Source organism: Zonotrichia albicollis, chromosome 2 (genome assembly GCF_047830755.1).
Source record: "Zonotrichia albicollis isolate bZonAlb1 chromosome 2, bZonAlb1.hap1, whole genome shotgun sequence".
Classification (NCBI taxonomy): domain Eukaryota; kingdom Metazoa; phylum Chordata; class Aves; order Passeriformes; family Passerellidae; genus Zonotrichia; species Zonotrichia albicollis.
Genome location: NC_133820.1, coordinates 102,637,879 through 102,660,582, shown reverse-complemented (window position 1 = coordinate 102,660,582; position 22,704 = coordinate 102,637,879). Strand labels below are relative to the sequence as shown.

The 22,704-nt window shown below is 40.7% G+C and overlaps 2 protein-coding genes across 10 annotated transcripts in view; both read right to left on the bottom strand.

Annotated features, from left to right (window-relative positions):
* LOC102073813 (RANBP2 like and GRIP domain containing 4) overlaps positions 1-2,069 on the bottom strand; it is a 33,421-nt gene extending 31,352 nt beyond the window's left edge. For 2 of the 3 annotated variants that reach the window (XM_074535889.1, XM_074535890.1), the window contains exon 1: positions 1,785-2,069. In XM_074535889.1, coding sequence (XP_074391990.1) covers positions 1,785-1,859 — 75 coding nt within the window. In that variant the 5' untranslated portion in view covers positions 1,860-2,069. The remainder of the gene's footprint in view (positions 1-1,784) is intronic. The other variant, XM_005487984.3, reaches the window with a different exon arrangement.
* A 3,358-nt stretch (positions 2,070-5,427) lies between these two features.
* The window catches only part of LIMS1 (LIM zinc finger domain containing 1), a 67,516-nt gene continuing 50,239 nt past the window's right edge, over positions 5,428-22,704 (bottom strand). For 5 of the 7 annotated variants that reach the window (XM_074535888.1, XM_005487983.4, XM_074535887.1 and 2 more), the window contains exons 2-11: positions 22,009-22,168; positions 16,832-16,898; positions 14,663-14,783; positions 13,666-13,815; positions 12,328-12,478; positions 11,460-11,552; positions 10,019-10,067; positions 7,765-7,840; positions 7,324-7,515; positions 5,428-6,944 (exon numbers count right to left, since the gene is read on the bottom strand). In XM_074535888.1, the coding sequence (XP_074391989.1) occupies positions 7,368-7,515; positions 7,765-7,840; positions 10,019-10,067; positions 11,460-11,552; positions 12,328-12,478; positions 13,666-13,815; positions 14,663-14,783; positions 16,832-16,898; positions 22,009-22,168 (1,015 nt within the window). In that variant the 3' untranslated portion in view covers positions 5,428-6,944; positions 7,324-7,367. The remainder of the gene's footprint in view (positions 6,945-7,323; positions 7,516-7,764; positions 7,841-10,018; positions 10,068-11,459; positions 11,553-12,327; positions 12,479-13,665; positions 13,816-14,662; positions 14,784-16,831; positions 16,899-22,008; positions 22,169-22,704) is intronic. The other 2 variants (XM_005487982.2, XM_074535886.1) reach the window with 1 other exon arrangement.

Here is a 22,704-nt window from a genome sequence, read left to right as displayed (position 1 = left end):
CAAACACATCAGACAAATTTAAAGCCCGAATTCTCAATATCAGTTCAAAAACAATTTTGCTTTTGAACAAAGAAATGCTGGAGCTAGTTACAAATGTGATTCCAAACAAGTGTGTATATTTTGAACTCACTTGAATTATAAGTCTCCCTCCCTCACCACTGTAATTCATGCGAAATTTTAAGCAGTTACAAATGAAAGCAGGCCTCCTAGCACACCTCAAGTTTCCAGATTGTATTTTTGAAGCCTGCTATAAAAGGGAAACACTGAAGCATGTCAGAGTGGAGCTGCATTTGGCATCTTCTTTTAAACATGGATGAAGGAAACCTCAATATAAATGATTTGCAGCCTTATAAGCACCCCCCTCCTAAAATCAACACAACAGGAAAATCAGTAACATTTCCACCTGTGATTGTGCTATTAGAATTAGTTGTAAGCATTACTTATTAAGAAAAAAAAACCTAAAGAAGTAAATATGGACCAGCTGGTCTTAGTACAACAGGAGAGGGTTTATTTTGTTATTGAGCTCAGTAGGAACACCAAAGCAATTACAGAGCACCTATGTTCTAAGAGCAATGCCCTTGACATTGGCTGCTCTAAACAGCACCCAAAGCAATTAAGCCACAGAACAATTTTGTTGCTGTTGGGAAACAGATACAAATAATGATGATGCACACAAGGCCCGCACAAAGGCCCTGCTGCATAGTAGTGAACATGATGTATTCACACTACACAACACAGTGCTGAATATTCTAACTTTTAAAAAAATCAATTCAAGAGCAGTAGAACAGGATCTTTCAGGATTAAATAGCTCCCACGAATTGCGTCAGACTGCTCACTGAGATCCTTTCCAGATACAATGAAAAATGGTAACAAGTTATGCAGAAGTCCTCTTCCTTCTGGCCAGTTACTAAAATATAACAGAATAATTATTTTTTCCCAGTTCCTCCTCTCCTAATACTACTGCAAAGACAGGAATATTAATGACATAAGACATAAAAGAAAACTGAAAGTGCTTCACGTCTTCGTTGGTTAGATTCTTCTGAAAAAACGAAACCCGGGAATCTTTGTCTGAGAAACGAAACTCGGGAAACACAGGAACTTAACGCTTACAAAACTGAATAAGTCTGTACTCAGAGAACTCATGGACTCTACACTAGGGCTTACCATTTGTAAATTACAGGTGCACAGCTCTATTAAACCACTGCTCTCAGTTAGGGAAACCACCTTCAGCACGCCAAACACCTGGGCCCTTCCTCAGCTCCCCTCATCTCACTCGATTTACAGAGACCCTAAGCAATTCTGCGCTCAGAAACACTCCCAAAGACACCTTAACTCACAGAACATCAGAATAGTCAGGGATGGAAGAGACCTGCGGAGATCATCTAGTCCAACACCCTGCCATGGCTCAGTCACCTAGGGCACGGGATACCGGCGCGCCCAGGTGGGGTTTAACTACGTCCAGAAAGAGAACGCTCCAGAGAGGGATCCTTTTTCCTCTTACCGCCAAGGACGGACGAGCCAAGCAGACCAAGCCCCTAAACCCAGGCGCCGGGCTCGGCGCCGGGAGCCCGCGGAGAGCAGCCACCCCCAGCCCGGCAGCGCAGGGGCAGCGAGCGCAGCCGCCCCCGGCCCGGCGGCAGCGAGGCCTCCCCGCGGCCCCTCAGGACGCGCGGCAGGGCCTGCAGCGCCCCACGCGGGCCGGCAAGGGGCCCCGCACCGGCCGCACGGAGCGGCCGCAGCGCCGCCCGGGCCCGGCGGGGACGGCAACGCGAGGCCGCGCTCACCTCTTTGGGGGACGGCGCCGCGGCCTGCAAGGAGGCGACGTAGCGCTCCACCTCGGGCTTCGTCCGCCTCATCATGGCGCCGCGGCGGCAGCGGGGACCGCGCCCGGCCTCTGTCGCGGTGGAACGCGCCCTCCCGGCCGGCACGGCGGCAGCGGCGGCCCCGGCGGGGAGGCGGAGGGAGGAAGCGCAGCAGCGACGCGGCCGCCGCGCGTTACGCAAGTTCCCGCTCAGCCGCGCGGCGCGCGCAGCCGGGGCGCGTGCCGCCTCCCGCCCCCATATCAACGGCCGGGGGGCGGGGCCGGCCGGCGCTGAGCATGCGCACAGGGGGCGCGGGGGTAGGGGGAGAAAATCTGTCGTGGAAAACTGTGAGAAACCAAATGTTAGCGTTTTCTCACCTAAAACTACCACGAACTCACCTCAGTGATATATAAAAATATATATGGTGATTATATATTTATCACCTAAATAATATACTCTATATATGTATATATATACACACACATATATATATATTTAGGTAACAAATTTTCCCCTAAAGCTAAGTAACAGTTCTGGCACCCTCACCATAAGAATGACTTGAGGACGTGGAAGCGTTGGAGCAAGTCCAGAGGAGAGACGCGAAGTTGGGGGGCTGGAACATCTCCCCTTCAGGACAGGGTGAGGAAGATGGGGCTGTGCAGCTTGGAGAAGAGAACGTTCCACGAAAGCCTCATGGCAACCTTCCAGTATCTGAGGGACCTACGGGGAAGCAGGACTTTGTCTGGAACTGTAGTGATAGGACAAGGAGTAATGGGTACAATTAAAAGAGGGGCACTTTAGGTTATCTACAAGGAAGAAATTATTCACTGTGATGGCAGCGAAGCACTGGCACAGGCTGCCCAGAGAGGTTGTGGGTGCCAATCCCAGGCAGTTTTCGAGGCTGGGTTGGATGGAGTTCTGAGCAATCTGGCCTGGTGGGAAGTGTCCACCATTAAAGACTAGATCTTTAAGTTCCCTTCCAACCTGTAATATTCTATGATTCTATACTTCAGAGCAACTATAAATTTAATCTATAAGCATAAGGGCCATCTTACTGAGATCCAGTGTTCTAGAAAATGAGTATCCAAATATTGCAGCAGCTGTGGTGAGAAACCTTTTTTTCCGAGGATTGTGGCTAGTATAATTAAACAATTAAGCTCTAAAACACAGCTGGGAACATGGACTAAAAGATAGACCAGCAACCCTCAAGGCAGGACAGATTTGCAAGCTGTAGTTTTACAGGTTTGGTGGCTCGAGGATGAGCCCTGTGGTGAAATTCCCAGCAGGAAGCCTCAGATTCTACTCACTGGAATTAGCTATCTTTCCTGCCAGTTCAGATGCTTTGGTCAAAATGAGGCCACTGGGCCATGTCTCTGAAGAAGTGTAATTAAAAATTTCTCCAGTTCTCAATCTCAAACAACCCACTGAGTCACAGGATTCCTGCTACACCTTAAACATACTGACAGCCTCACAGCTCTTACCCTCTTTGCAGAGAAAATAAGGAAACATAGCCAACTTTTCCTTTAAGACCAGCAACATCCATGTAAGACCCTGACTGAAAGAATTAATCCTCTCTTTTATTTTTTCTTCTATAATAGTGATTTATTTAGACACTGCATTTAATTCTGCAACAAATATTTTTTTTCTCTGTGCTTTTAATGGTGTGCCTGCAGCAAACAATTATCAAACAATTTATTATCTGCACCTGCCAAGCTAAGTAATGGCAGTGTTGGTGGTGTTGCAGAGGAGAACATCAGAGTTTCTTGACTCACTGGAGAATATTACTGCACTCAGCTGATGGGGAGGCATGGGAAATTGCCTTCATATAGACCAGGTCCATGCTTTGGCTCTGGTCACTGTCTCACCTGGCGCTGCAGAAGTGACACTCCCTGTGCTGTCCCTGGTGGCTGCAGCAGCAGGTGGGACAATACTGGCTCAAGAGGTGTCCCTGCAACCTGGCTGTGTGTGCTCACTGAACTGGGCACAGGACAAAAGGCTTTAGGCTCAGCTCTTCCCCCCACAGCGACATCCACTGGGATTTCTGGAGTGCTCCCTACTGTCAGCCTGGCCAGGCTGTCTAAAGGAACCTCTCTTGCCCATGCACAATTGAATTGATCCATGCAGCAGAAAGGGACAAAGCTCCTGAGGCATCCATTCCCAAATCCCAGGCTCACGGATTCCTTGACAGACCTTACAGGGGTCATGGGTAGAAAAACAGTACTAGCAAACATCTTTCAGGAAAGTATGTGCAGCTACTCAAACATTTATGATACTTTGGGCCAGGAAGTGAGCTTCAGCACCAGACGTGTAATTGTCCAGGCTGCCTAATTGCTAGCTTGCTCCCTGGCTCTGCCTTGCACTGCTTTTAACTAATCCTCTTCATGACCATGTGCAGAGGTATTATACCAATGACAGTTCGTGGCAAAGTTCCCAATAGAGCAGTATGGATTTGGGGAACACTCCACTTGAGATAGGACTCCAGTAATAATATTTTCACCATGAGAGTGATGAAGTACTGGAACATACTATCCACAAAGCCCTGTGAAATCTCCTTGCACGGTGATGTTCACAGTTTGGTCAAGCAAGACTTTCTGTATGATAGAACCCTGAAGTTAGAGCCACTGAGCAGATGGCTGGACTAGCTGATCTCTAGGGGTCCCTTCCATCCAACATTTTTCCACACTTCATCAGGCTTTGAACCCTCAAGTACCCTCAGATGCTTTGAGTGCTGCATCCTGGGGTCTGACACACACACTAGAGTTCATGAAACAGAAGGGGCTGCCTTGGTGAACTGCAGCACAGCGTTCACCATCAGGAACTTGGAAATGGAAAAACCCAGCCTGTGCCAGGCCCAAGGGCCACCAGAGAGCAGGGAAATCTGAGGCCACTGTGCTGCAGATGGATGTGACCCTGAGCATGTGGATATGAGCCAGGTGTTGTCATTCAGATTTGGGGCTAGTGACCCTTCCCGGCTCTGAGCAGTAAGGCTGGGCACACGCAGGAGGAGATGTACAGGCAAGTGTAACATGAAAACCTAGAAGTCAGTTAGAACTTCAGGAGGAAGCAAGAGTATGTGTGGTCTACTGAATCCATGGCACAGTCCAAAATTCCAACAGGGCTACTATGCTAGTTAAGTAAACAATTTTTGAGGACATTTTAAGCTTGTATAGTCTTAAACAGAGTCGGGGACTGACTACATTTATTAATGTTCTGGCATTCAATAATTATGTAGGATAAAACAGCCAGAAAATACCCTACCTAGCAATAAACTGGAAGTTTGGGGTGACAGTTTCATTACAGTGAAAACAGGAGAGACAAAGTTAACAGGAGGGTGTATGTTTTACACTCAGACAAGTTACTTTCTTTAGGAAAACCTAGTTACTGTGCCAATTGAGAAAATACCCAGAATAATCAAGCTATTCCTTATGAAACAAACTGTGGTTTCTTTTATGAACCTTGGAACTACATACAGACACATGCCTTTAGGAAAGGCATATGTCTCCTTTAAATCAAGTTAATAAGGAAGTATTTACAGGTATTTACAGTCACAGGTAAAAGCTCAGGGATCCGAGAGAGCTTTACTGCTTTCGCACCCATCCCAAGCATTTATTTCAGAGAGGCAATACAAGGTTTAATAACATGGCCTTTATTGATGACACAGGAAAGCAGATGTTTTAAAGTAACTAATTTTTCACAAACAGGAGAGAAAATTTTACTTCCTGTTACATAATTACATAAAATCTGTTTAAGTCACTAATGTATAAAAATAAAAAAAAAGTTTGCATACTTCGTACCATCATGAAGACCTAAGTAGCTGTATTTTCTATGACAAAGGGAAAATAAAAAAAATTTGCATGGACAGAACTCAACAGTATAAAACTATTAAATGTATGTTATAAAGTATTTTTATTATTTGTAAGCTCAGTCCTTGAAGATGGCTAAAGTAGATCCTAGCAGGATCAAACTTTGCATATTTACACACAGAGGTGTAAAAGTAATATTGCCAGTTAATTGAAATACGCATTTTCAGTATTGTTCTGAAAATCAATGAAGTCTAGAAGCTACATTTTAAATGCAGATGTTCACATTTCAAATAAAGTACTTCTTGCATCCTGTATAATTAAGGCAAAGTATGTTATCTTTTGAAAATACCTTCTATAATAGTTTCTGCATAAAAATATGAAATAAAATATAAAAGTATATCTATTTAATGGTACACTGTTATGTATGGTCCAGCAGAATAAGGCACAAAAAGTAAATAGAATGCAAAAGCATATATAGAAGTTAATGTGTTATTTTACGTGGAATATAGCAAAATTCAAGTAGTTCTGAGTATGCTCATTTCTTGCAATAGGAATACATTTTTTATATAAGTATCTCATGCTAAGCCTGATGTAGAAACATTCTCCATGTAAGCATAATCTATCATGTTTATCATTTTATGTATGTCATTTGTACAGTGGCTGTATTTAGAAATCTGATAGTTTTCAAACCATCTGAAACAAGGCTCCTTAATGAGCTGACTCAGCCTGAACTTCAAGTGTGAACTTTTCCATGAGGCAAAGTGTCCTGGTTTCCTGCCCAAATCACTTGGGCTGGGTGAGTTTTGTCTGCATGCTTAATTATGAAGGTTAATATTTTCACTAACATAAATGACAATACACGTCCCTAAAGTTGGGCACATTTGCAAAGTTTGTTTTCACAGAAGGCGTTCACAAGCAAATTTTCTCTCTCTGAAGAGTTCCACAGAGAATTAGTGTATAGAACGGGCCACCTGCATCAGTACAATGGCATTATTGGTCAAAAACCTTTCAGGTGAGCTGGTATTTATTTTGGAAGTATGGTCTGTTTGTCAACAAGTAAGCATCATGTATAGAGAACAGAGAATCTTAATATATTTTGGGTTGATAGAAGGCATGCATCAGCATCTGTTGTCTGACTGAAGCCTCAAAGCAGCAACTCCCCCCTACCCCACAAGTATTTATCTGTAAGATTTTCACAAAGGAAGAGGAGAGCAGATGAAGTCTTTACTTCCTTCCCAAAGTTTCAGCTAATTTCTTCAGTCTTTTCTTCAGCTCTAGAGGAAACTTCTCGTAACATTTTTTGCACACAGGCTTCATATCAAACTCAACAAATTTATTCCTAAAATAACAAAGCAAAAGAAACAGACAAAGTTTTAGTAGATGAGACAGTGAAAAAAAAAATTAAAAAAATTTCCTATTAAATGTGCACAAGCAAAAAATTAGCTCCCCAATTTATACAAATACACTAAGTTATAAGTTCTATACACTGCAGACAGTGATTACAATACCCTGTTGAGCATGTTATGCAGATCTTACCCAAAAGCTCATATTTATTAACAGTGTAATTTAGAAAGCCTTTCAAATCTAATTGTAGACTAAACATAAGATAATGGAATAACAGGTTAGTATTTCAAGTTGCAGCTGTGTGAAAGATGTCTTGGTTTTGACTGCCATAACTTCATGCAAAAGTGCAAAAAAAAAACATCCTCAGGACTAACCACAAAAGAAAGGAGCAGAGGTGGCGGTGAGAAGGAAAGGAAGTTTACAAACAGATTGGCTTTTTCTTTTTCTGCTTCTCTTTATCCTTTGCGTCACGTTCCCGTTTGGCAAGTCGTCGCTTAAATTCATCGGGCATTTTCTCATAACAGTGTTTGCAGACAGGTTTTAGATCAATTTCAACAAACTTATCCCTTTAGAGTTAAACAAGAAAAAATAAAGGATGGAAAAGGAGAAGAGTTAGGAAGACTAACTGAAGGAAGACCTGAAGAGACAGCGGAAAGAGATGGAAAGTACTGAGTGGAGCAAGAGGAAGAGACACTTATTTCCTCGATGCTGCTTACATGTTTTTCATACAGGAACAGCTACACTATAGCAGCATCTACACTTTGAAGAGAACCAGTGATATGTGTTGAAGACATCACACTTATCCATAAACTTACTTGAGGGTTAACTTAGTGTTGCAAGTTGAACAAGCAAAACAGTTCACACACCATGCCTTATTCAGAGCAGACACAACTAGAGAGATGGGAAAAAAGAAATCATTAGCCTTAACAATAAAAAAAAAGTGATCACAAAAATTTTAAGTTTACATATTCATGAGGTGTAAGGAGCACTCATTGATTCTTGTATTAAGGATAATAATAACGTGGCCAGACTGTCGAGGCACATTTTAGAGAGTAATGAGCAGGACTGTGAAGCATTGATACAGCTGTCCCTGAGGCAAGACCAGCTTAACCTATTTCTGCCTCCTATTTTTTGCTTCCACTTCATCTCATACCCAGCTGATCTCAAGCAATGGTTCTGTGAGGCCAGGTTCCAACTTAATCAGGAAATGCTTCCAGCTGAAGAGCAATCCAGCACAATTGTGTTTATGTTTTCATACAGTTTCATTTCTCAGATCCAGTTGAGACTGCACTGCAATCAACAGTTGCACTTGCCCAGCTGAAGTAAATAATGTGAAGCCAGCAGCCAGACACTGCTGGTAAATCAGCCCTACCAAGGTGAAAAAAAAATGGACTCTCTTTATTCTTTGTGTTGAAGAGAAAGTAACTATTTCCTATTTGTTCTGTGGGTAAATCCAGTTCCTGTTCTTTCTCTCTTTCAGTACAGCTTTCCAGTTTCCCCTGCCAAAATTTTCCAAACTTAGAGAATGCAGGATAATATTTTTCTTATAATGTTTTTCTCACTCGATCTCTCAATGTTTTTCTCACAGTATTTTGTCAACAACAAGGAGAACCAAATCACTGTCATGCAGAGAGTTTTTCCTGCACTATGGGACAAGCATGTCCACAGATACACTGTTATTCCACTACTTCCCAGAATAATACTAGACAGGTGAAAGTCTTTGCCCCCAAACAACCTCAGTAATGCAGTCATAGACACCCCCCTGAAAAACTGCTGCTACAGATATTTGTTTCGCTCAACAGAGAACAATGCTGGATACCAAATTTGTGACAGCTGACTCAAAATTTGTATGCAGAAATGAAAGAAGAAATTGAAGATATACACTGAAATTGTATAATTGAAGATATACACTGAAAATATGAAGATAAGAAGATAAGTAATTGAAGATATACACTGAAAATAAAGAAATTAGTGTATACTGTATTATTTTCAGTTCAGAGACCAAAACTTACATTGTGGGTATCAGAATATATGGTGAAAGAGATGTAGTTATCAGAAAAGATACATACAGAGATGTAGTTATCAGAAAAGTTCCATTTTTGCTTATTACTGTAGAGTTTTCCTGAAAATGAGGACTCTTTCCTCTAAAGCATTTTGGGCTGTCATTCTGCAGGCATAGTGCAGTCCAGAAAACCTAGGGAAAGCACATCTACAGGATGCATGTCTTACCCTATAGTTACATGACTACAAACTAGTTTATGTCTCTTTTTGAATGTTAGATGCTTCCTCCTGCTTTGCTAATGCCTTTGGCTTAGATGAAGCTAACATAGTATTCACTTTGAACAGAATAAATAGGCACATAATGCCACATTATTTCAGGTAGAATAATTTGCTTTTGGCATTTTATCAGAGCTAGTATCAAAAAAAACCCCAAAAAACCCTCAAACCCACCTCCTTCTCCCAAAACACCCAATGAAACAATAACAAACCAAACAAATTACTTGCAGTTCTTCCTTACAGGACATATACTTCCAAGTATGATCATTCCTGGTTTTATGACATTATCATAAGCCTAGATTTTCAAAAGACAGGTGCTTGAAATAGATAGGTAAATATCTCCAGGATTCAAACTGACATAATGGGAACAAGGCATTTAAAAAAAAATTTCCTAACAGTGCCCACCTATGTCTTTCAGTATCTAAATATTTTTCAAATTTGGCTTATGATCAACAAATTCATTTGTGGAGATGCCTGTATGCTCCTGCTTACCCTTGCATGTGTTCTTTTTTGAAGCTGGTGTGGCTTCTGAGCATCTTCCAGCATCCCTGGCCTCTGCTGTCACTAAGGGGTTTCACAGTTCTCTTTGGCCATGGCGTGGTCTTCTACCATCATGAAATGATGTTAGGCTTTCCTACCACTTGGTCTCTGACTAATCAGCTCTAATTTAATTTCTGGTCAAGAGAACATCTGTTTTTCTTTTAATGAAAACTGGGCTGCTTTCCCCTTACTTTCACTTTTAAAGAGAACTTCCATCAAAAAGGAACCTTAAGGAAACAGAGAAGTGCTTACCATCTCCTTCAATCACACGGTTGCAATGGAAACAAACATCACCAAACAGCTGAAGAGGAAAGAGAAGTAATAAATTTTTAATATAATGATTTTATTGAAGATAACTTATCAAACTAGTAAAACAACTATGTTTCAGCTGATGGGCACAATCGCTTTCCTGTTTGTTCCAGTGAAATAAAGAGAATGCTGGCAAGTCTGGTTTGGTTTTCCAAGTACATTTTGCATCATCTCATCACAAAAAGTCTTGATAATATTAAAGATGAAAATATTTATCTACCTTTGATTCTCTGTAAGTATGATTTTGTTTTGTTTCAAGATTTCTCTAATCCTGAAGATTTGAAATACAGCAGTTGGTGTCATGTACACATGGTTACTAACCAGAAAATGTAACATTTGGACTGACATGTATGACTAAAACAATATATTACTGTAACTGTAAGAAAATTTTATCTTTATTAGAAAAACAAAAGGAAAATTTCAGACAAAAAAAAATTCTTTTTCCAGGCTTAACATTTGTCCACAATATAATAAGAAGTGCCAAAAACTTCATGTATGTATGTTTTTTTACTGTAGTAGTTAACCTCAGAAAAGACATCCACTGTACATACAGCTCTTGTCTGGTGCACAGACTTGGCCCATCCCAGCTGCAACACTATTACTGTGAACGTCACAGCATTTACAGTCTGCAAATGTGCCAGCACCAATCATCTGCCCTTCATCACTAATGACCAATTAAGAGTCCATCTGTAATTAGCAGATGCCATACAACTCCCAGGTGTAACCCTCTCAGGTATTTATGTAGGCAAGGGAGGTGAATGTGACATGACACAGATGGCTTCCAAAGAAAAATATGTCCCTGCATGGTGGGGTGGCTCCCCATCCAAGGGCCTCTGGAGAGGGGGGGTGCTGCCACACGTAACTTCTACATAAATGCAAGTGGTCACTAGAGGGTGTCTTCTGACAAATTTAGTCTTGGAAGTCTTTATTAGCCTAATGTCTGAGCAGGAGCACACATCAACACACAGTGTCTTAGAGCAGCAGCTGCAGGGAAACACCTGGCACTCATTGGGGCCTCCAAACGCAGTTTAGTGAGTGGCAAATCTTTATTTTCTTAGGAGAGATTACTTGTCATTAGCTGCTCTGATCCACAGACACGTCAAAGCCCTGTAACAGCTCTATTTAAGTACCACTAAGCTTGAAGAACAACTTGATGCTGATTGCCCTGGCCAGCCTTTGTGAAATACCTGCAGTTTTCTTTTTTTATGCTCCACAGATGAATAGGGAAACCTCTATAATTAAATGCAACAGAGCATGCTAATTGCCATTACATCCAGAGGTGCCTTTAACAAAACAGAAGAATGTCCATGTTTTTCCGTCTGTATCTAATAAAACCTATTTGTGAGTTTACCAATTAATGCCATTTAAAAATATGCAACCTTACCTGATTGTAGTGGGTTTCACAATATGCCAAGCCTTTTCTCTCATAATGACGATGACCCAGGAATGGTTTTTCACATTTTGCACAAACAAAATGCTACAAAGAAAATTACAATGCATTTTTTTATCTTTTGGAAGTAACGTTATTTTTTCTGGAAAGCAAAATAACCATGTCCACTCCTTGAACATGGCTGAAGTCTACTAAGCCATCTTGAAAAACAGAGTTAAAACTTTTGTTTCTACATTTAGGCCATTAAAATATTAATTCTTTTAATATCTTCAACATTTCAATCTAAAAGTTACAAAACAATATCAAGCAATAGAGTCTCAATTTTTATCAATGAACAGAATTAAGAGTTGTTAAATAATTTGCATTATCATTATACCCTTCTGAAGAAAGCATTTCCTAGAGGAGATTTTTTCAAAACAACAGAAGAAATAAACAATTTATCTAATTAAAATGGAAGATGTGGAACTAAATCTTGTATGTGGCCTTGAAATATGAACTCTCACATGAACTGTTAGAGAAATATGTACCTAGTGGTATTATGATGCTTAGTGACATGGTTGGCACAGATTTGACTGCTTTTCCACATGTACTGCTTTGAGCTCTGAAATTTTATTTTGTAAGGACCTTGCTGGGCTTCCTTTGAATTACTGATTTAGTTTCACAGTCAAAGCTCTCTTCAAGTAACTCCTATTTTATAGTGGAAGACCAGCCACAGTAAGGTTGAAGAGGGATTTGGAGAAGGCATTTATAATCATTGCTGCAAACTCTGAGAATCCTTTCATTGAAATTGAACAGAAAAATCACAGATAAATATGCTAAGGTTTACATTTGTAAGAGAGATCATTTAGCATCTGATGTTTACCTCCACATGCCATTGTTTGCCCATAGCATTCACCACACGGCCTTCAATTGGTCTCCTACAAGCCCCACAGATGGGGACACCCATTTTGTCATGGCAGGGTAAGCAGTAGAGTTCTCCTTTCAGCTCACGAGCATCAGCAGTAAGTTCCTTCCTGTTCAGAAGTGAATAAATTGAGAGCATAAATAAAGGCACTCAAAAATGTCAACTCTTAAAAGAGTTTCTACTCTCAAGTGAAAAGTGAAAAAAAACCAAAATCAGCATTTGCTTTAGAAATTATATTTTTACTACAGTAATGCAGCAGCATCAAATATAACACAATTCAACACAGTTCAGCTCTGATCTCAGTCAGCTGAGAACAGGCTGCAAAGCAAGGTGCAGTGAGTCCCTCTGGAAACAGCTACTGACATTGTCATTCTGCTTAAGCAGCACAAATCTGTGTGTGAAAGCTGCACATGTTTGGTTTGTATTCTGGCACTTATCACCAGTTTATTTTAGATTTGCATAACTGCAACTGAAAGTAAAATGCAGTCCTCTATATCTACTTACATTTTCCTTGTATCAAACTTCAGGGAAAAAGAACTACAGACCCACATGAGCTAGACTTGTTCATTTCCTGTTGCAGAATCTTTTAAACTCTACTTTTTAGTAATTTGCATGGCTAGATACTGAGAACCTTAAGCTAAACCTTAAAAGGGACTGTAATCACAAATACTCTCAACTGGTTGCCACTGATGTAACACTACATAATGTTATTCAAATCAGCCTTTGCTGTGGCACTGAGATAGTAGCTTCCTTTGCAGCAGAAATAAACTAAGAATCCATGCTATGTCCTACAATGCTCCATGCTCCAATGCTCATCTCTGCATAAGCGCAGGATGTAGAAATGTGCAGTTTCATGAGCTGCATTTCCGGAAGATGATAAAATGAGATGGGAGAAGGCTTCTAAAAAAGACAGGCTTTAAAAAGAGAGAACAAAGTTTGGATGCCATTGAACTAAAAAAGAAAAAAAACATAGGCAAGATAGTAATTCAAGCAACAAAAAAGAGCCACTTCTTAGCAGAATGGTGAGCTATCATTTCACTACTATAGAAATGATAACTGTGCCAGTACTTGGTATTTTGTAAGGTACTGCCTTGTCCTGCAGGGTCCAATCTTTCTTTATTCCCCAGTAGGTCAGCTGTTGTCTGAACCCCACAAGCCAAAAGCAGTAATACACATCTGGCCACAAGACATCCAAACCCCACCCCCTCTTGTCATTTGTACAGGACAAGTTTCCACTTTAAATTAAAGCAAATAAGGCCAGCATTTTCCTGTTTCCCATTGCAGAACTCAGGTTACCCGCAGTTTGCACAGTTGAAATGATCAGGGTGGTAAGGATCATTTTTGAATATGAGAGGCTGTTCATCAATAATAGCATGACACTTCTGGCAAATGTACTTTCCCAGGCCTCTGGCTTTTTCCTTGTTATGGCAAGGACGGCAGAGATGTCTGAAACGGCATAAAAAAAGAGAGGTAAGTATTGCTACCAGGTACTACAGTGCAAAATATAAACAAAAAATCTCTCAGAACCTCAATTCAATCAGCTCTTTTTTGAGTCTTGTTAAAACAACTTCCTTGCTAAGGCAAACCAAGTTCAAAGCACCAAAATGATTGCCCACGTTCCGGGTGATCATTTAATTTTCTGTCACCACAGGGGTATCATTTCTTCAGCTGAGTTAAAACTGCATTGAAACACAGAAAACAAAGTTTCTTATAGATTCTTGTTGATTAATGTTTTATTTTCAAAATCTTAAAAATTTAGATTAGAAGCTGTATGAGCACACAAGTTCTCCTTCTGTAGATAATTCTGTATATTGTATTATACATAAGAAGCCAATGGTCATATAATACACATGTAAAACATTCTTTTGATCATAGATGGCAAAAATATCCTGCTATGTGAAGGGTCCCACTGAACATTAAGAAATTGTTATTAAATATGGTGCCAAACTAGACCAAAATTGAAGAATGAAGTTGGAAAAAGAAAGTAAACATTTTTATATTAAAAAAATACAATGGTTCTTTATCTGAAAGTTTACTCTCTTATTACATATAACAATGATCCCAAAAGGTCACTGGGTAAAGAAAATGTTTGCCATGAAACTTGCTGTTGAAGCAGGCAAAATGTCAGTATTTTAAGATCTTGTGGTTTTGTGATGCCTGATTAGACCATATCACAGAAAATACTTCAGATGCTCCATTCAAGCTGGAAAGCCTCAGGAACCAAAACCTCTCAGTCCCACTATTAGTTCATTTAATTGATGATCAGTTAACAGAAGGAAGAATGGAGATTTACCTGCCAGCATTCTTGACAAATCCAATATCAGCCAATACTGCCTGGCAGATATCACAGCAGAAGCACTCTGGATGCCAGCTATTGTTCATGGCTTTAATAACACGGCCAATAATGAACTCACCTGTAAGAAACACAACACCAGGATGCAAAACACCATACTAGACAAACTTAAAAGTAACTCACAAATTAACCACTGCAATGACTACAATCATCATTCCTTTCCTTACCCCCAAATCTGGTAGGACACATTCCTTCCAATATCACAGTTCTGATTCCAAACCCTGGAAATTTGGGGTTGTTTTTTGTTTTTTGTTATGGGTTAAAAGAAAACATTTTTGCTGATAGAGGACCTTTGCTATTTATGTACAAGTCCTTCAACATGCACACTCCACCTTCTCCCTGCAATAATCCTATTTTGGTCCTTTCACTGGGTTTACTTATCTGTTCTCAAAATGTTAAGAAATTGATGGAGTACTTAATACTCCAAGTAAGTGCTTTCTTGTGTCCTAATCATTTTTCTCCTCTTCTTTAAGAGTATGACAATATTAATTTGTCACGTACATAGCAGAGGTTTCTACTCCACTAGGATAAGCCTTGAAGGTATTCTATACTCAAAGCACAACAGAACTAAACTTGGGTGGCTGTGAATATCCTGCAAAAAAACTCCCATGGAGTCCAAATGCAAAGGTGCAGTGAAGCTGCAGAACAGTAAATCCAACACACACAACTTCTGACCTACCACAAGGCATTAAAAAAACAGTGTGAGAAGTAGTGTTTTACATGCAGTGTGACTGGACTGCACAGGCAGTGATGTCCATCACATGTGACCTGATTGCTCTCTACACTGATGGACAGGGTAACAGGGGCTCTGGGCAGTGCAAAATGTGTTGGGAGCTCAGCTTCCCAGTGCTGTCAGAGGCTGACCTCAGGCTTTGGTTACAGCTCCAATGGCTGGTAAAGGTATGGATGACAACATCCAGCATGTGACTTTGTAGCATCCCCATGAAGTCATGGCTTTGCAAGAACAAATCCAATGGACTCCAGACACATCAGGAATGCTCAAGGCCCCATCACTGACAACAGCCCCAATGACTTTGTCTGTGTTTATTAAGTACAAGCAGTGGAAAAGCCCAGCTCTGGGCAGGACCTTGATGATGTTTTAAGGGAGCTGGCAATACCAGGAGAGAGGACAGGAGAAGGTGGAGCTGTGCCAACTGTGCAGGAGAAATAGCATAGCTCCTCACAAATAGCCACCAACTAATTTCTTAATTTCCATCTGCTTGTTCACATCTGCAGCCTTAAATTCACAGTTCTATAGCATCTGCTTCCCTCTCCCTTGGTCAACACCTCCCTTAGCATCAACACCTCCCTCCACAAAAGGAAAGGCCTTACTGAGATAAATTAAAGTTTTAGCACCTTGCCAAAGGTGCCAAAGAAACACAAGGGCTTCCAGAGCAGTTTAGGGAATAGTCACATAATAACTTCCCAACTCTGGCCCAGCAAAATGTGCCACACACGGGGGAAAAAGAAAACATGCAAGTGATTACAGTGCAGCAGATGCACAAGAATCTACATCAACAGTGGCAAATAAGAAGCAGCCCTCAGTATCATGTAGGATGGACATTAGACACTGAAGCCTGAAAGGTATGTTTCAAAAAAACCAGCAGGGCCCAGCTGACCATCACTTGATTATAACACTAGATGATGAATATTGTCTCAGGTTCTGTGAAGTAGGACAGCACAGCTGGGCTACAAGAGTCAAAGCAGATGACAAAGTCTTGTTGCGTGGTTTCAGCTACATGAGAAGGGACAAATGTCAGCGCATAGAGATGTACAGGTATAAATAATCACAAGTATTATATATAATTGTATATGCAATCAGGAGTTTATGAATGGTCTGTGCATTGGATCATTGGTTCAACAGCTAAATTATTTACTAAAAGAACTTTATTTAAAAAATTATTTATTAAAAATATTTTTAAATCCTACTGGTTTATGACCTTTAGAAAAGGCAACTCCCCAGTTTCTCTGAAGTCCAGCTCATTCCTGAAGTACAGATGCTCAGCTGAACACAAGCACCTCCCAGAAAACAGATACGAGGGCAGTACATCTTCCCCCAGTGACACACCCATTTGTGATCAGTGTGAAGTATTTCACCTTAAAACTTACCACATTGATGGCAGCAAGGGGCAAAAAGCATTTGAAAATCATGTTCACAGTACTTCCTCCCTTCAAACTGAAAATAGAAAGAGGGATGAGGAACTTGCACTTAACATAAATGCGGTAACAGCCTATTGTGTTTCCAGATACAATTAGGTAGTAAAACAAGAGGGGCTGAGCAAAAGCAACCAGACCTTGAGCTACATGTGCTAGGCATTACATCCACCCACCTTAATTCACCTACTAGTTAGCATGTAGTGTTAATAGCACACCATTTCTCCAGTACTGCTGAGAGTGTAAGGCATTTTCTGTCACCCATTTACATCACAAGAGACATCTGAATTTTGACAGACTACTGAAACTGAAGCAACCAAACACATTCTGAGCAGGAAATTAGCTAACAAACAGTCTCGGCCAGCAGGAGGGGAGAAGCATTTTCCTCAAACCTATTTGATGTCTTCCTCATTCTACATTTCCTGCCAGAATGACCCAGCATACCAGAGGGTAGAGGTTGGGGTAGGAAGAACACCCAGGGGCAGAAATCTTTGCAATTTATGGAGCAGTTCAGCCAAAACATGAAGGGAAATAAGCCTTTTCCTTCATGATGTTTATTTCATAGAATCATAAAATCATTTATGTTGGGAAAGATCCTTAAAATAATCAAGTCCAAATATTAAAGAGTAAAGTTCACTACATCGATCAAGTTAAATTTATTTTAAGGGATTTGAATTTTATCACAGCTTATGTAAGTTCAGCTACAGTTCAAGCTCCCGTGGAAAAAAAAAATCCATATGGAATAAAAAGATTTAACAGCACTGCATTAGTAGCTTAGCCAAAGAATATGTAAAAACATGTAGGCAAATATGAGCTGAAATGAAGGGAAATGTTTAGATACCTTCAGGCACCATTATTATTAGACACAAATGCCAATGAGCATGTCAATACCAGGTAGACAATATCAGGTATGCTATAAAATGTTTGAATTTGAATGTCTCAGTTTAAACAGTGGAACAAGGTGGACAGCAGGAAACCTTGCTTCTTTCTTTTCACTGGGCCTAAGACAAAACCAAGTGAGTAGAACAAAATACTACCCATAAAGTAAGTATTTGTGCATAGACAGAAAATAGAGAAATGTGGTTCAAGATCACCTGTTGTATAATATGAAATGACAAGAATCTAATATAATATAAATATAATAAATACTTTTGCAGCTGGCAGGATAGGGATCTAATAAAACATTTCACTAGATATTTATGGTTAGAAAATTCCTGTGCCAAACCTGAATTGCACCTATTAGGAACAGAAAGATATTAACTCAGTACAGACCTTTTCAGAAGTCTCTGTCAGAAATTTATCAAGTGCTATTCCAGTGTAATACTCTAAAACAGATTACTTTTTAATTAAAAAAAAATTTTTTTGAGAGATACAGGGCTATTACTTTCTCAAGGAGTAATGGAAATTACTCATTCATTGTGAATTGTGCTTGCTTCCTGCATGATAAAATCCTTTCCAAACAGAAAAAAAATTTGAAAGCTTCCTGATCTGTTTAAACAGGTGGTCCACTGGGGGATGCTTAGGTTTGCTTGGATTTCAAAGCCACCACATGTTGATCTGAACAGACCAAACAGGTTTTCTTCCCCTCTCTGTTTTCGTCAGGCAGGTTGTTTTCCATTCAGTCTTGTTTCTATTTTCAACCTCTGCTCCTTTGTGCTGCCCGTTGTGGATGACCCAGCAGTTATTATCACAGAAAGCCTTGAGCTTCTGTAACAAACCTTACAGTACATAATTTAGAAGTAAGTGTTTCGCTGTTGTGTGCTGAAGGTCCGTGAGGTGAATGGCCCTGCATAAAACATCTCACTGTGAAATAACCCCCAGCTTACCTGCATGTTTTTAGCTAACTTAAGTGGAAAGTCATGCACAAAAACTGAGACTTTAGAGATTGTTTCTCTAAGGCAGCTTTTGGTAAAAACCATTTTAAGAAAATACTCGAGAATGGAAACAAACATGAACATCTGTTCTGCCATTAGTACAGGACCGTGCACTGCTACCTGTAGAGAAATTCTACAATAACAGCTCTAGGGAATACACATCTTCCAGGTGGTGGAGTAGAAGCAGACCAGAATTGCTACCACTTCACACCCAACAGCAAAGAACAGAGAACTCTACTGGAATCTACTTGTGCTAATTTTTGTTTAGCTTGAGTGCATAAAAAAACCTTGCTAAAATGATGTTACTGAGCAAACTGAAGCACAAATCAAATACACCATACCCACAGTTTCTGTGCAACGTTAGGCACGCAGGTGTCAGGAATCCAAACTATCATTTCTAATACAAGAGGCCATCCACAAAACCCCTGCTATGCTGTGCAGACTCTAAGAAGTGGAAGGGCACCACTTGTGCCTGTGAGTGACTTGGCTCCAGTGCTGCACACAGCGAGCTGTGCTGATAAGGGGGCTTGCAAGGCAGCCCAGAGATCAGTCCTGCAGCACAGGAGACCTGACCAGCTCCACCCCCACCCGCGGAACACAGTGTGAAGGCTTATCATGGCAGTGTTTGACAGCAAGTGTGATAAGCAGCTTAATGACTAACTGGGGGAACCCTGCAAGGCTTGCAATAGGCAGGGGAACAATATTTGCCTTCCTAATTGCTAAGAGCTGGAAATCATTTCCAAGAAATACTAGCTTAGCTAAACCAGGCACAGAGTAAACACAAGCTCATGCTGGGCAACCAACAATGCCTGTGTTTACCCACAGAACCTGCTCAGAAAAACACATTATCTGGCCACACCTCCAGATAATGCCCATCTTCTCCAGTCACAGTTTTTCTTGACAGTGATACAGATTCTCTAGAGTCCTCTGAGCACTGTCAGCCACTCCTGAGCACTCACCAACCTAAGCCCACCTTCTACCTGCTGAGGGCTTTCCTTCCTCTCACAGAATGGGTCAGATTGGAGGTGAGGTCATGTGCTCCAACCTCCCTCTTCAAGCAAGGTCATCCTAGAATACACTGCACAGAACTGCACCCAGATGATTCTTAAGTATCTCAAGTGAGGGAGACCACAACTTCTCTGGGCAACCTGTACCAGTGCACAGTAAAGAAGTTCTTCCCCTGATCAGGTGGAACTTCCTGTGCATCAACTTCTGCCCATTACCTCTTTTCCAATTGCTTGGCACCACCAAGCAGAGCCTGGCTTCCTCCTCTGACACCCTCCCTTCAGATAATTATTCACATTGATGAGGTTCTCTCTCAGTCCTCTCTTCTTGAGTCTGAACAGGGCCAGTACACTCAGCCTATCCAATGTTATTTTACCTGTGTAATAATTGTGGCAAGAAGTATCTATCCATAACTGAAACCTTCCACTTTCCATGCAACATTTCTCAGGGTACCTAGGCTGAAAAAAACCCCCTAGCAACATTAGCCAAAACATGTTTAGCACACAGTGTTATTTTAATTCCTGGGACAATCTACTGGCACTCACTTCTGACTTACTGTCTTTGAGAGCAGCATGTTTCAGTAAGAGAGTGCTCAAAGACCAATCATCATGAATATGAATGTTGACAAGGTAGCAGTAGGAAGCAAAATGCCTACATCCAGTGTATCTAAGCACCACTAGGATACTTGCCTCTTCTACCACAGAGATTCAGGTATGGCCACCCATGAGCAACACAGAGAGATTACAACATTCCTGAACTATGTCCAAAAGTCAGACTTTTTTTCTGCTGTAGTCTCCTCTAGAAGATACAGGCTGCCTAGAGCATGATTTCCCAAACTTTTATCTTTAAGGACCATTCCACTTTCTGAAAGAGGTCCCTAGAATCACTTACTGGTTTTTTGAGTCACAAAAAGAATGAAAAAAGTATTCATTATTAAGAGAAAATACATTTTACTGGTTTAAGACAATTTTATGAACATAATTACAAATATTTTAGTTTTGAAACGTTCCTATCACTTTACATTTGCCTCAGGTTTTAAAGTGTCAGGATGGACTCTTTCCCAAGTCAGCTCAGTATATATTAACAACTGTAATGCAACTTAAGTATCTAGGGGGGTGTTCTTTTGTTTCTATTTAATTAATTCTGCCTTGCAGCTCAGCTTTTGATGTCTTATGGAACACTAGAGGCTAATTTACTATAATTTCTGTAACACTATCCCTAGAGCCTTTTGATCCTCAAACAAGGTGAGAAAAAGCAAATCCCCAGGAATCCCCTTAGCCAGTCTCTTTTGCAATCCACACTCCTCCCTCAGCCTCTCCTCATCACCACATAGCACAGCTCTGTAAAATTAGAAATGCTTCTATGGAAGATAAACTATTGTGCTCTTGCCAAAGGATGACACCTGTATGAGAGAGCACAGAATTGTTCTTTTTACACTCTGCTCGTTTTCCTTTTCAGATCATCATATGACACAAATCCTGTAACTGCTACCCTAAAATGGATTGTAAGCTCCTCGAGCAGGGCCTTATGTCTCTGACAGTAATTCCCTGACTCACACAATCTATTGTTCCCTATACTAATCACTTTGTATTTTATGAACCAGTCTAGAGCTTTTACTACCACTTTGTGCTGAGCCACATTCTGAATTCCCATGATAGGGGAACGTAAAAGAAAATTAAACCTATTCCAAAATACCCTCCTAATCTGAGGCAAATAAACCTGGAGAAATATTAATGTGATCAGTCTTAAACCCCTGAAAGTGTGTTAAGAACTGATAATTTTGAATGCTCTAGACTGTTAAACTTAAGAGTTGATCTTACACTGGCCCTGTCTGGATCAGAGCATGCTCAAACACAGATCATCTCTTTTCCCAACTGGACTCACTCAACTCAGTGATAAACCTCCTATGGACCACAGGATGAGGGGATTTTCCTCTATATGACTGTCTCCTCCTATGTATTTCTGGTATGATACATCAGATTCACAAGTTTCAGGGAAAAAATTTGCACTGAGAAAAAGATCTCCAGGAATTTTTCTCTCAGCGCTGATAACACTGAGGTACACATTTAAAGAACTTTATATACATTGATGTCCTCCAAATTAGCACAGAAATGCTCCTGGTTTTTTTGTCTCCTTTTCTTTCAGAGCCCAGATCCTCCCATGGGACTTTCTAAGCTGGCCACCTACTTCTGCCATGGGAATGAAGGCTCAAGAGGGGGTCTGGGGACAGGAGGGCTCCTCTGCCCTGCTTACCTCATAGAAGAGCCCTTCAGGGAACTGCTGGAAGCACTGGGCGCAGACGAAGCACTGCTCGTGGTACAGCTCACCATTGCTGTTGACAATTTTCTCGGCAGGGGCAAAGCCCCCCCTGCAGCGCTCGCAGATGGCGTTGGCAAGCGCATTAGCCATGTTGCTGTCATTCAAAACAAAAAAAAAGAAAAAAGAAAATTAGCCTAAATAGACAACAACACTGGTTGTGGGTCTTCCCCCCCCCACCAGGCCAAACTGCATCACCCTAATGCTAAGCTGCTCAACACAAGTTTTTCAATGAAATTCTTGGCTTGGGTCACCTCCTCAGAAATAGAGCTACCACTTCTCCCTGCTCCCTAACTCTTTAGCAACAAAATCCCTGTGATACACTCTAACTAACTGAAAACCCCAAACAGAAATGTTGTCAATACACACATTTACAGGCTTTTTATGATGAAAAAAGACAGGCAATTCAAAGTACTGTAAAAATTATGATATACATTAGTATTACGGAAAACAAGGGGAAATATTAATGATGGAGGACTGGCATCACACAGGAAAAGAAACAATTTATTGTAAACTAATTCTAATATATACATACATAAATTCTAAAATACACATATATAATGGCATTAGTTCAGAGCTCTAAATAAACAATGTGACAAAGTGCAGGATCTGGTCTGGCAGATATTACTGAGA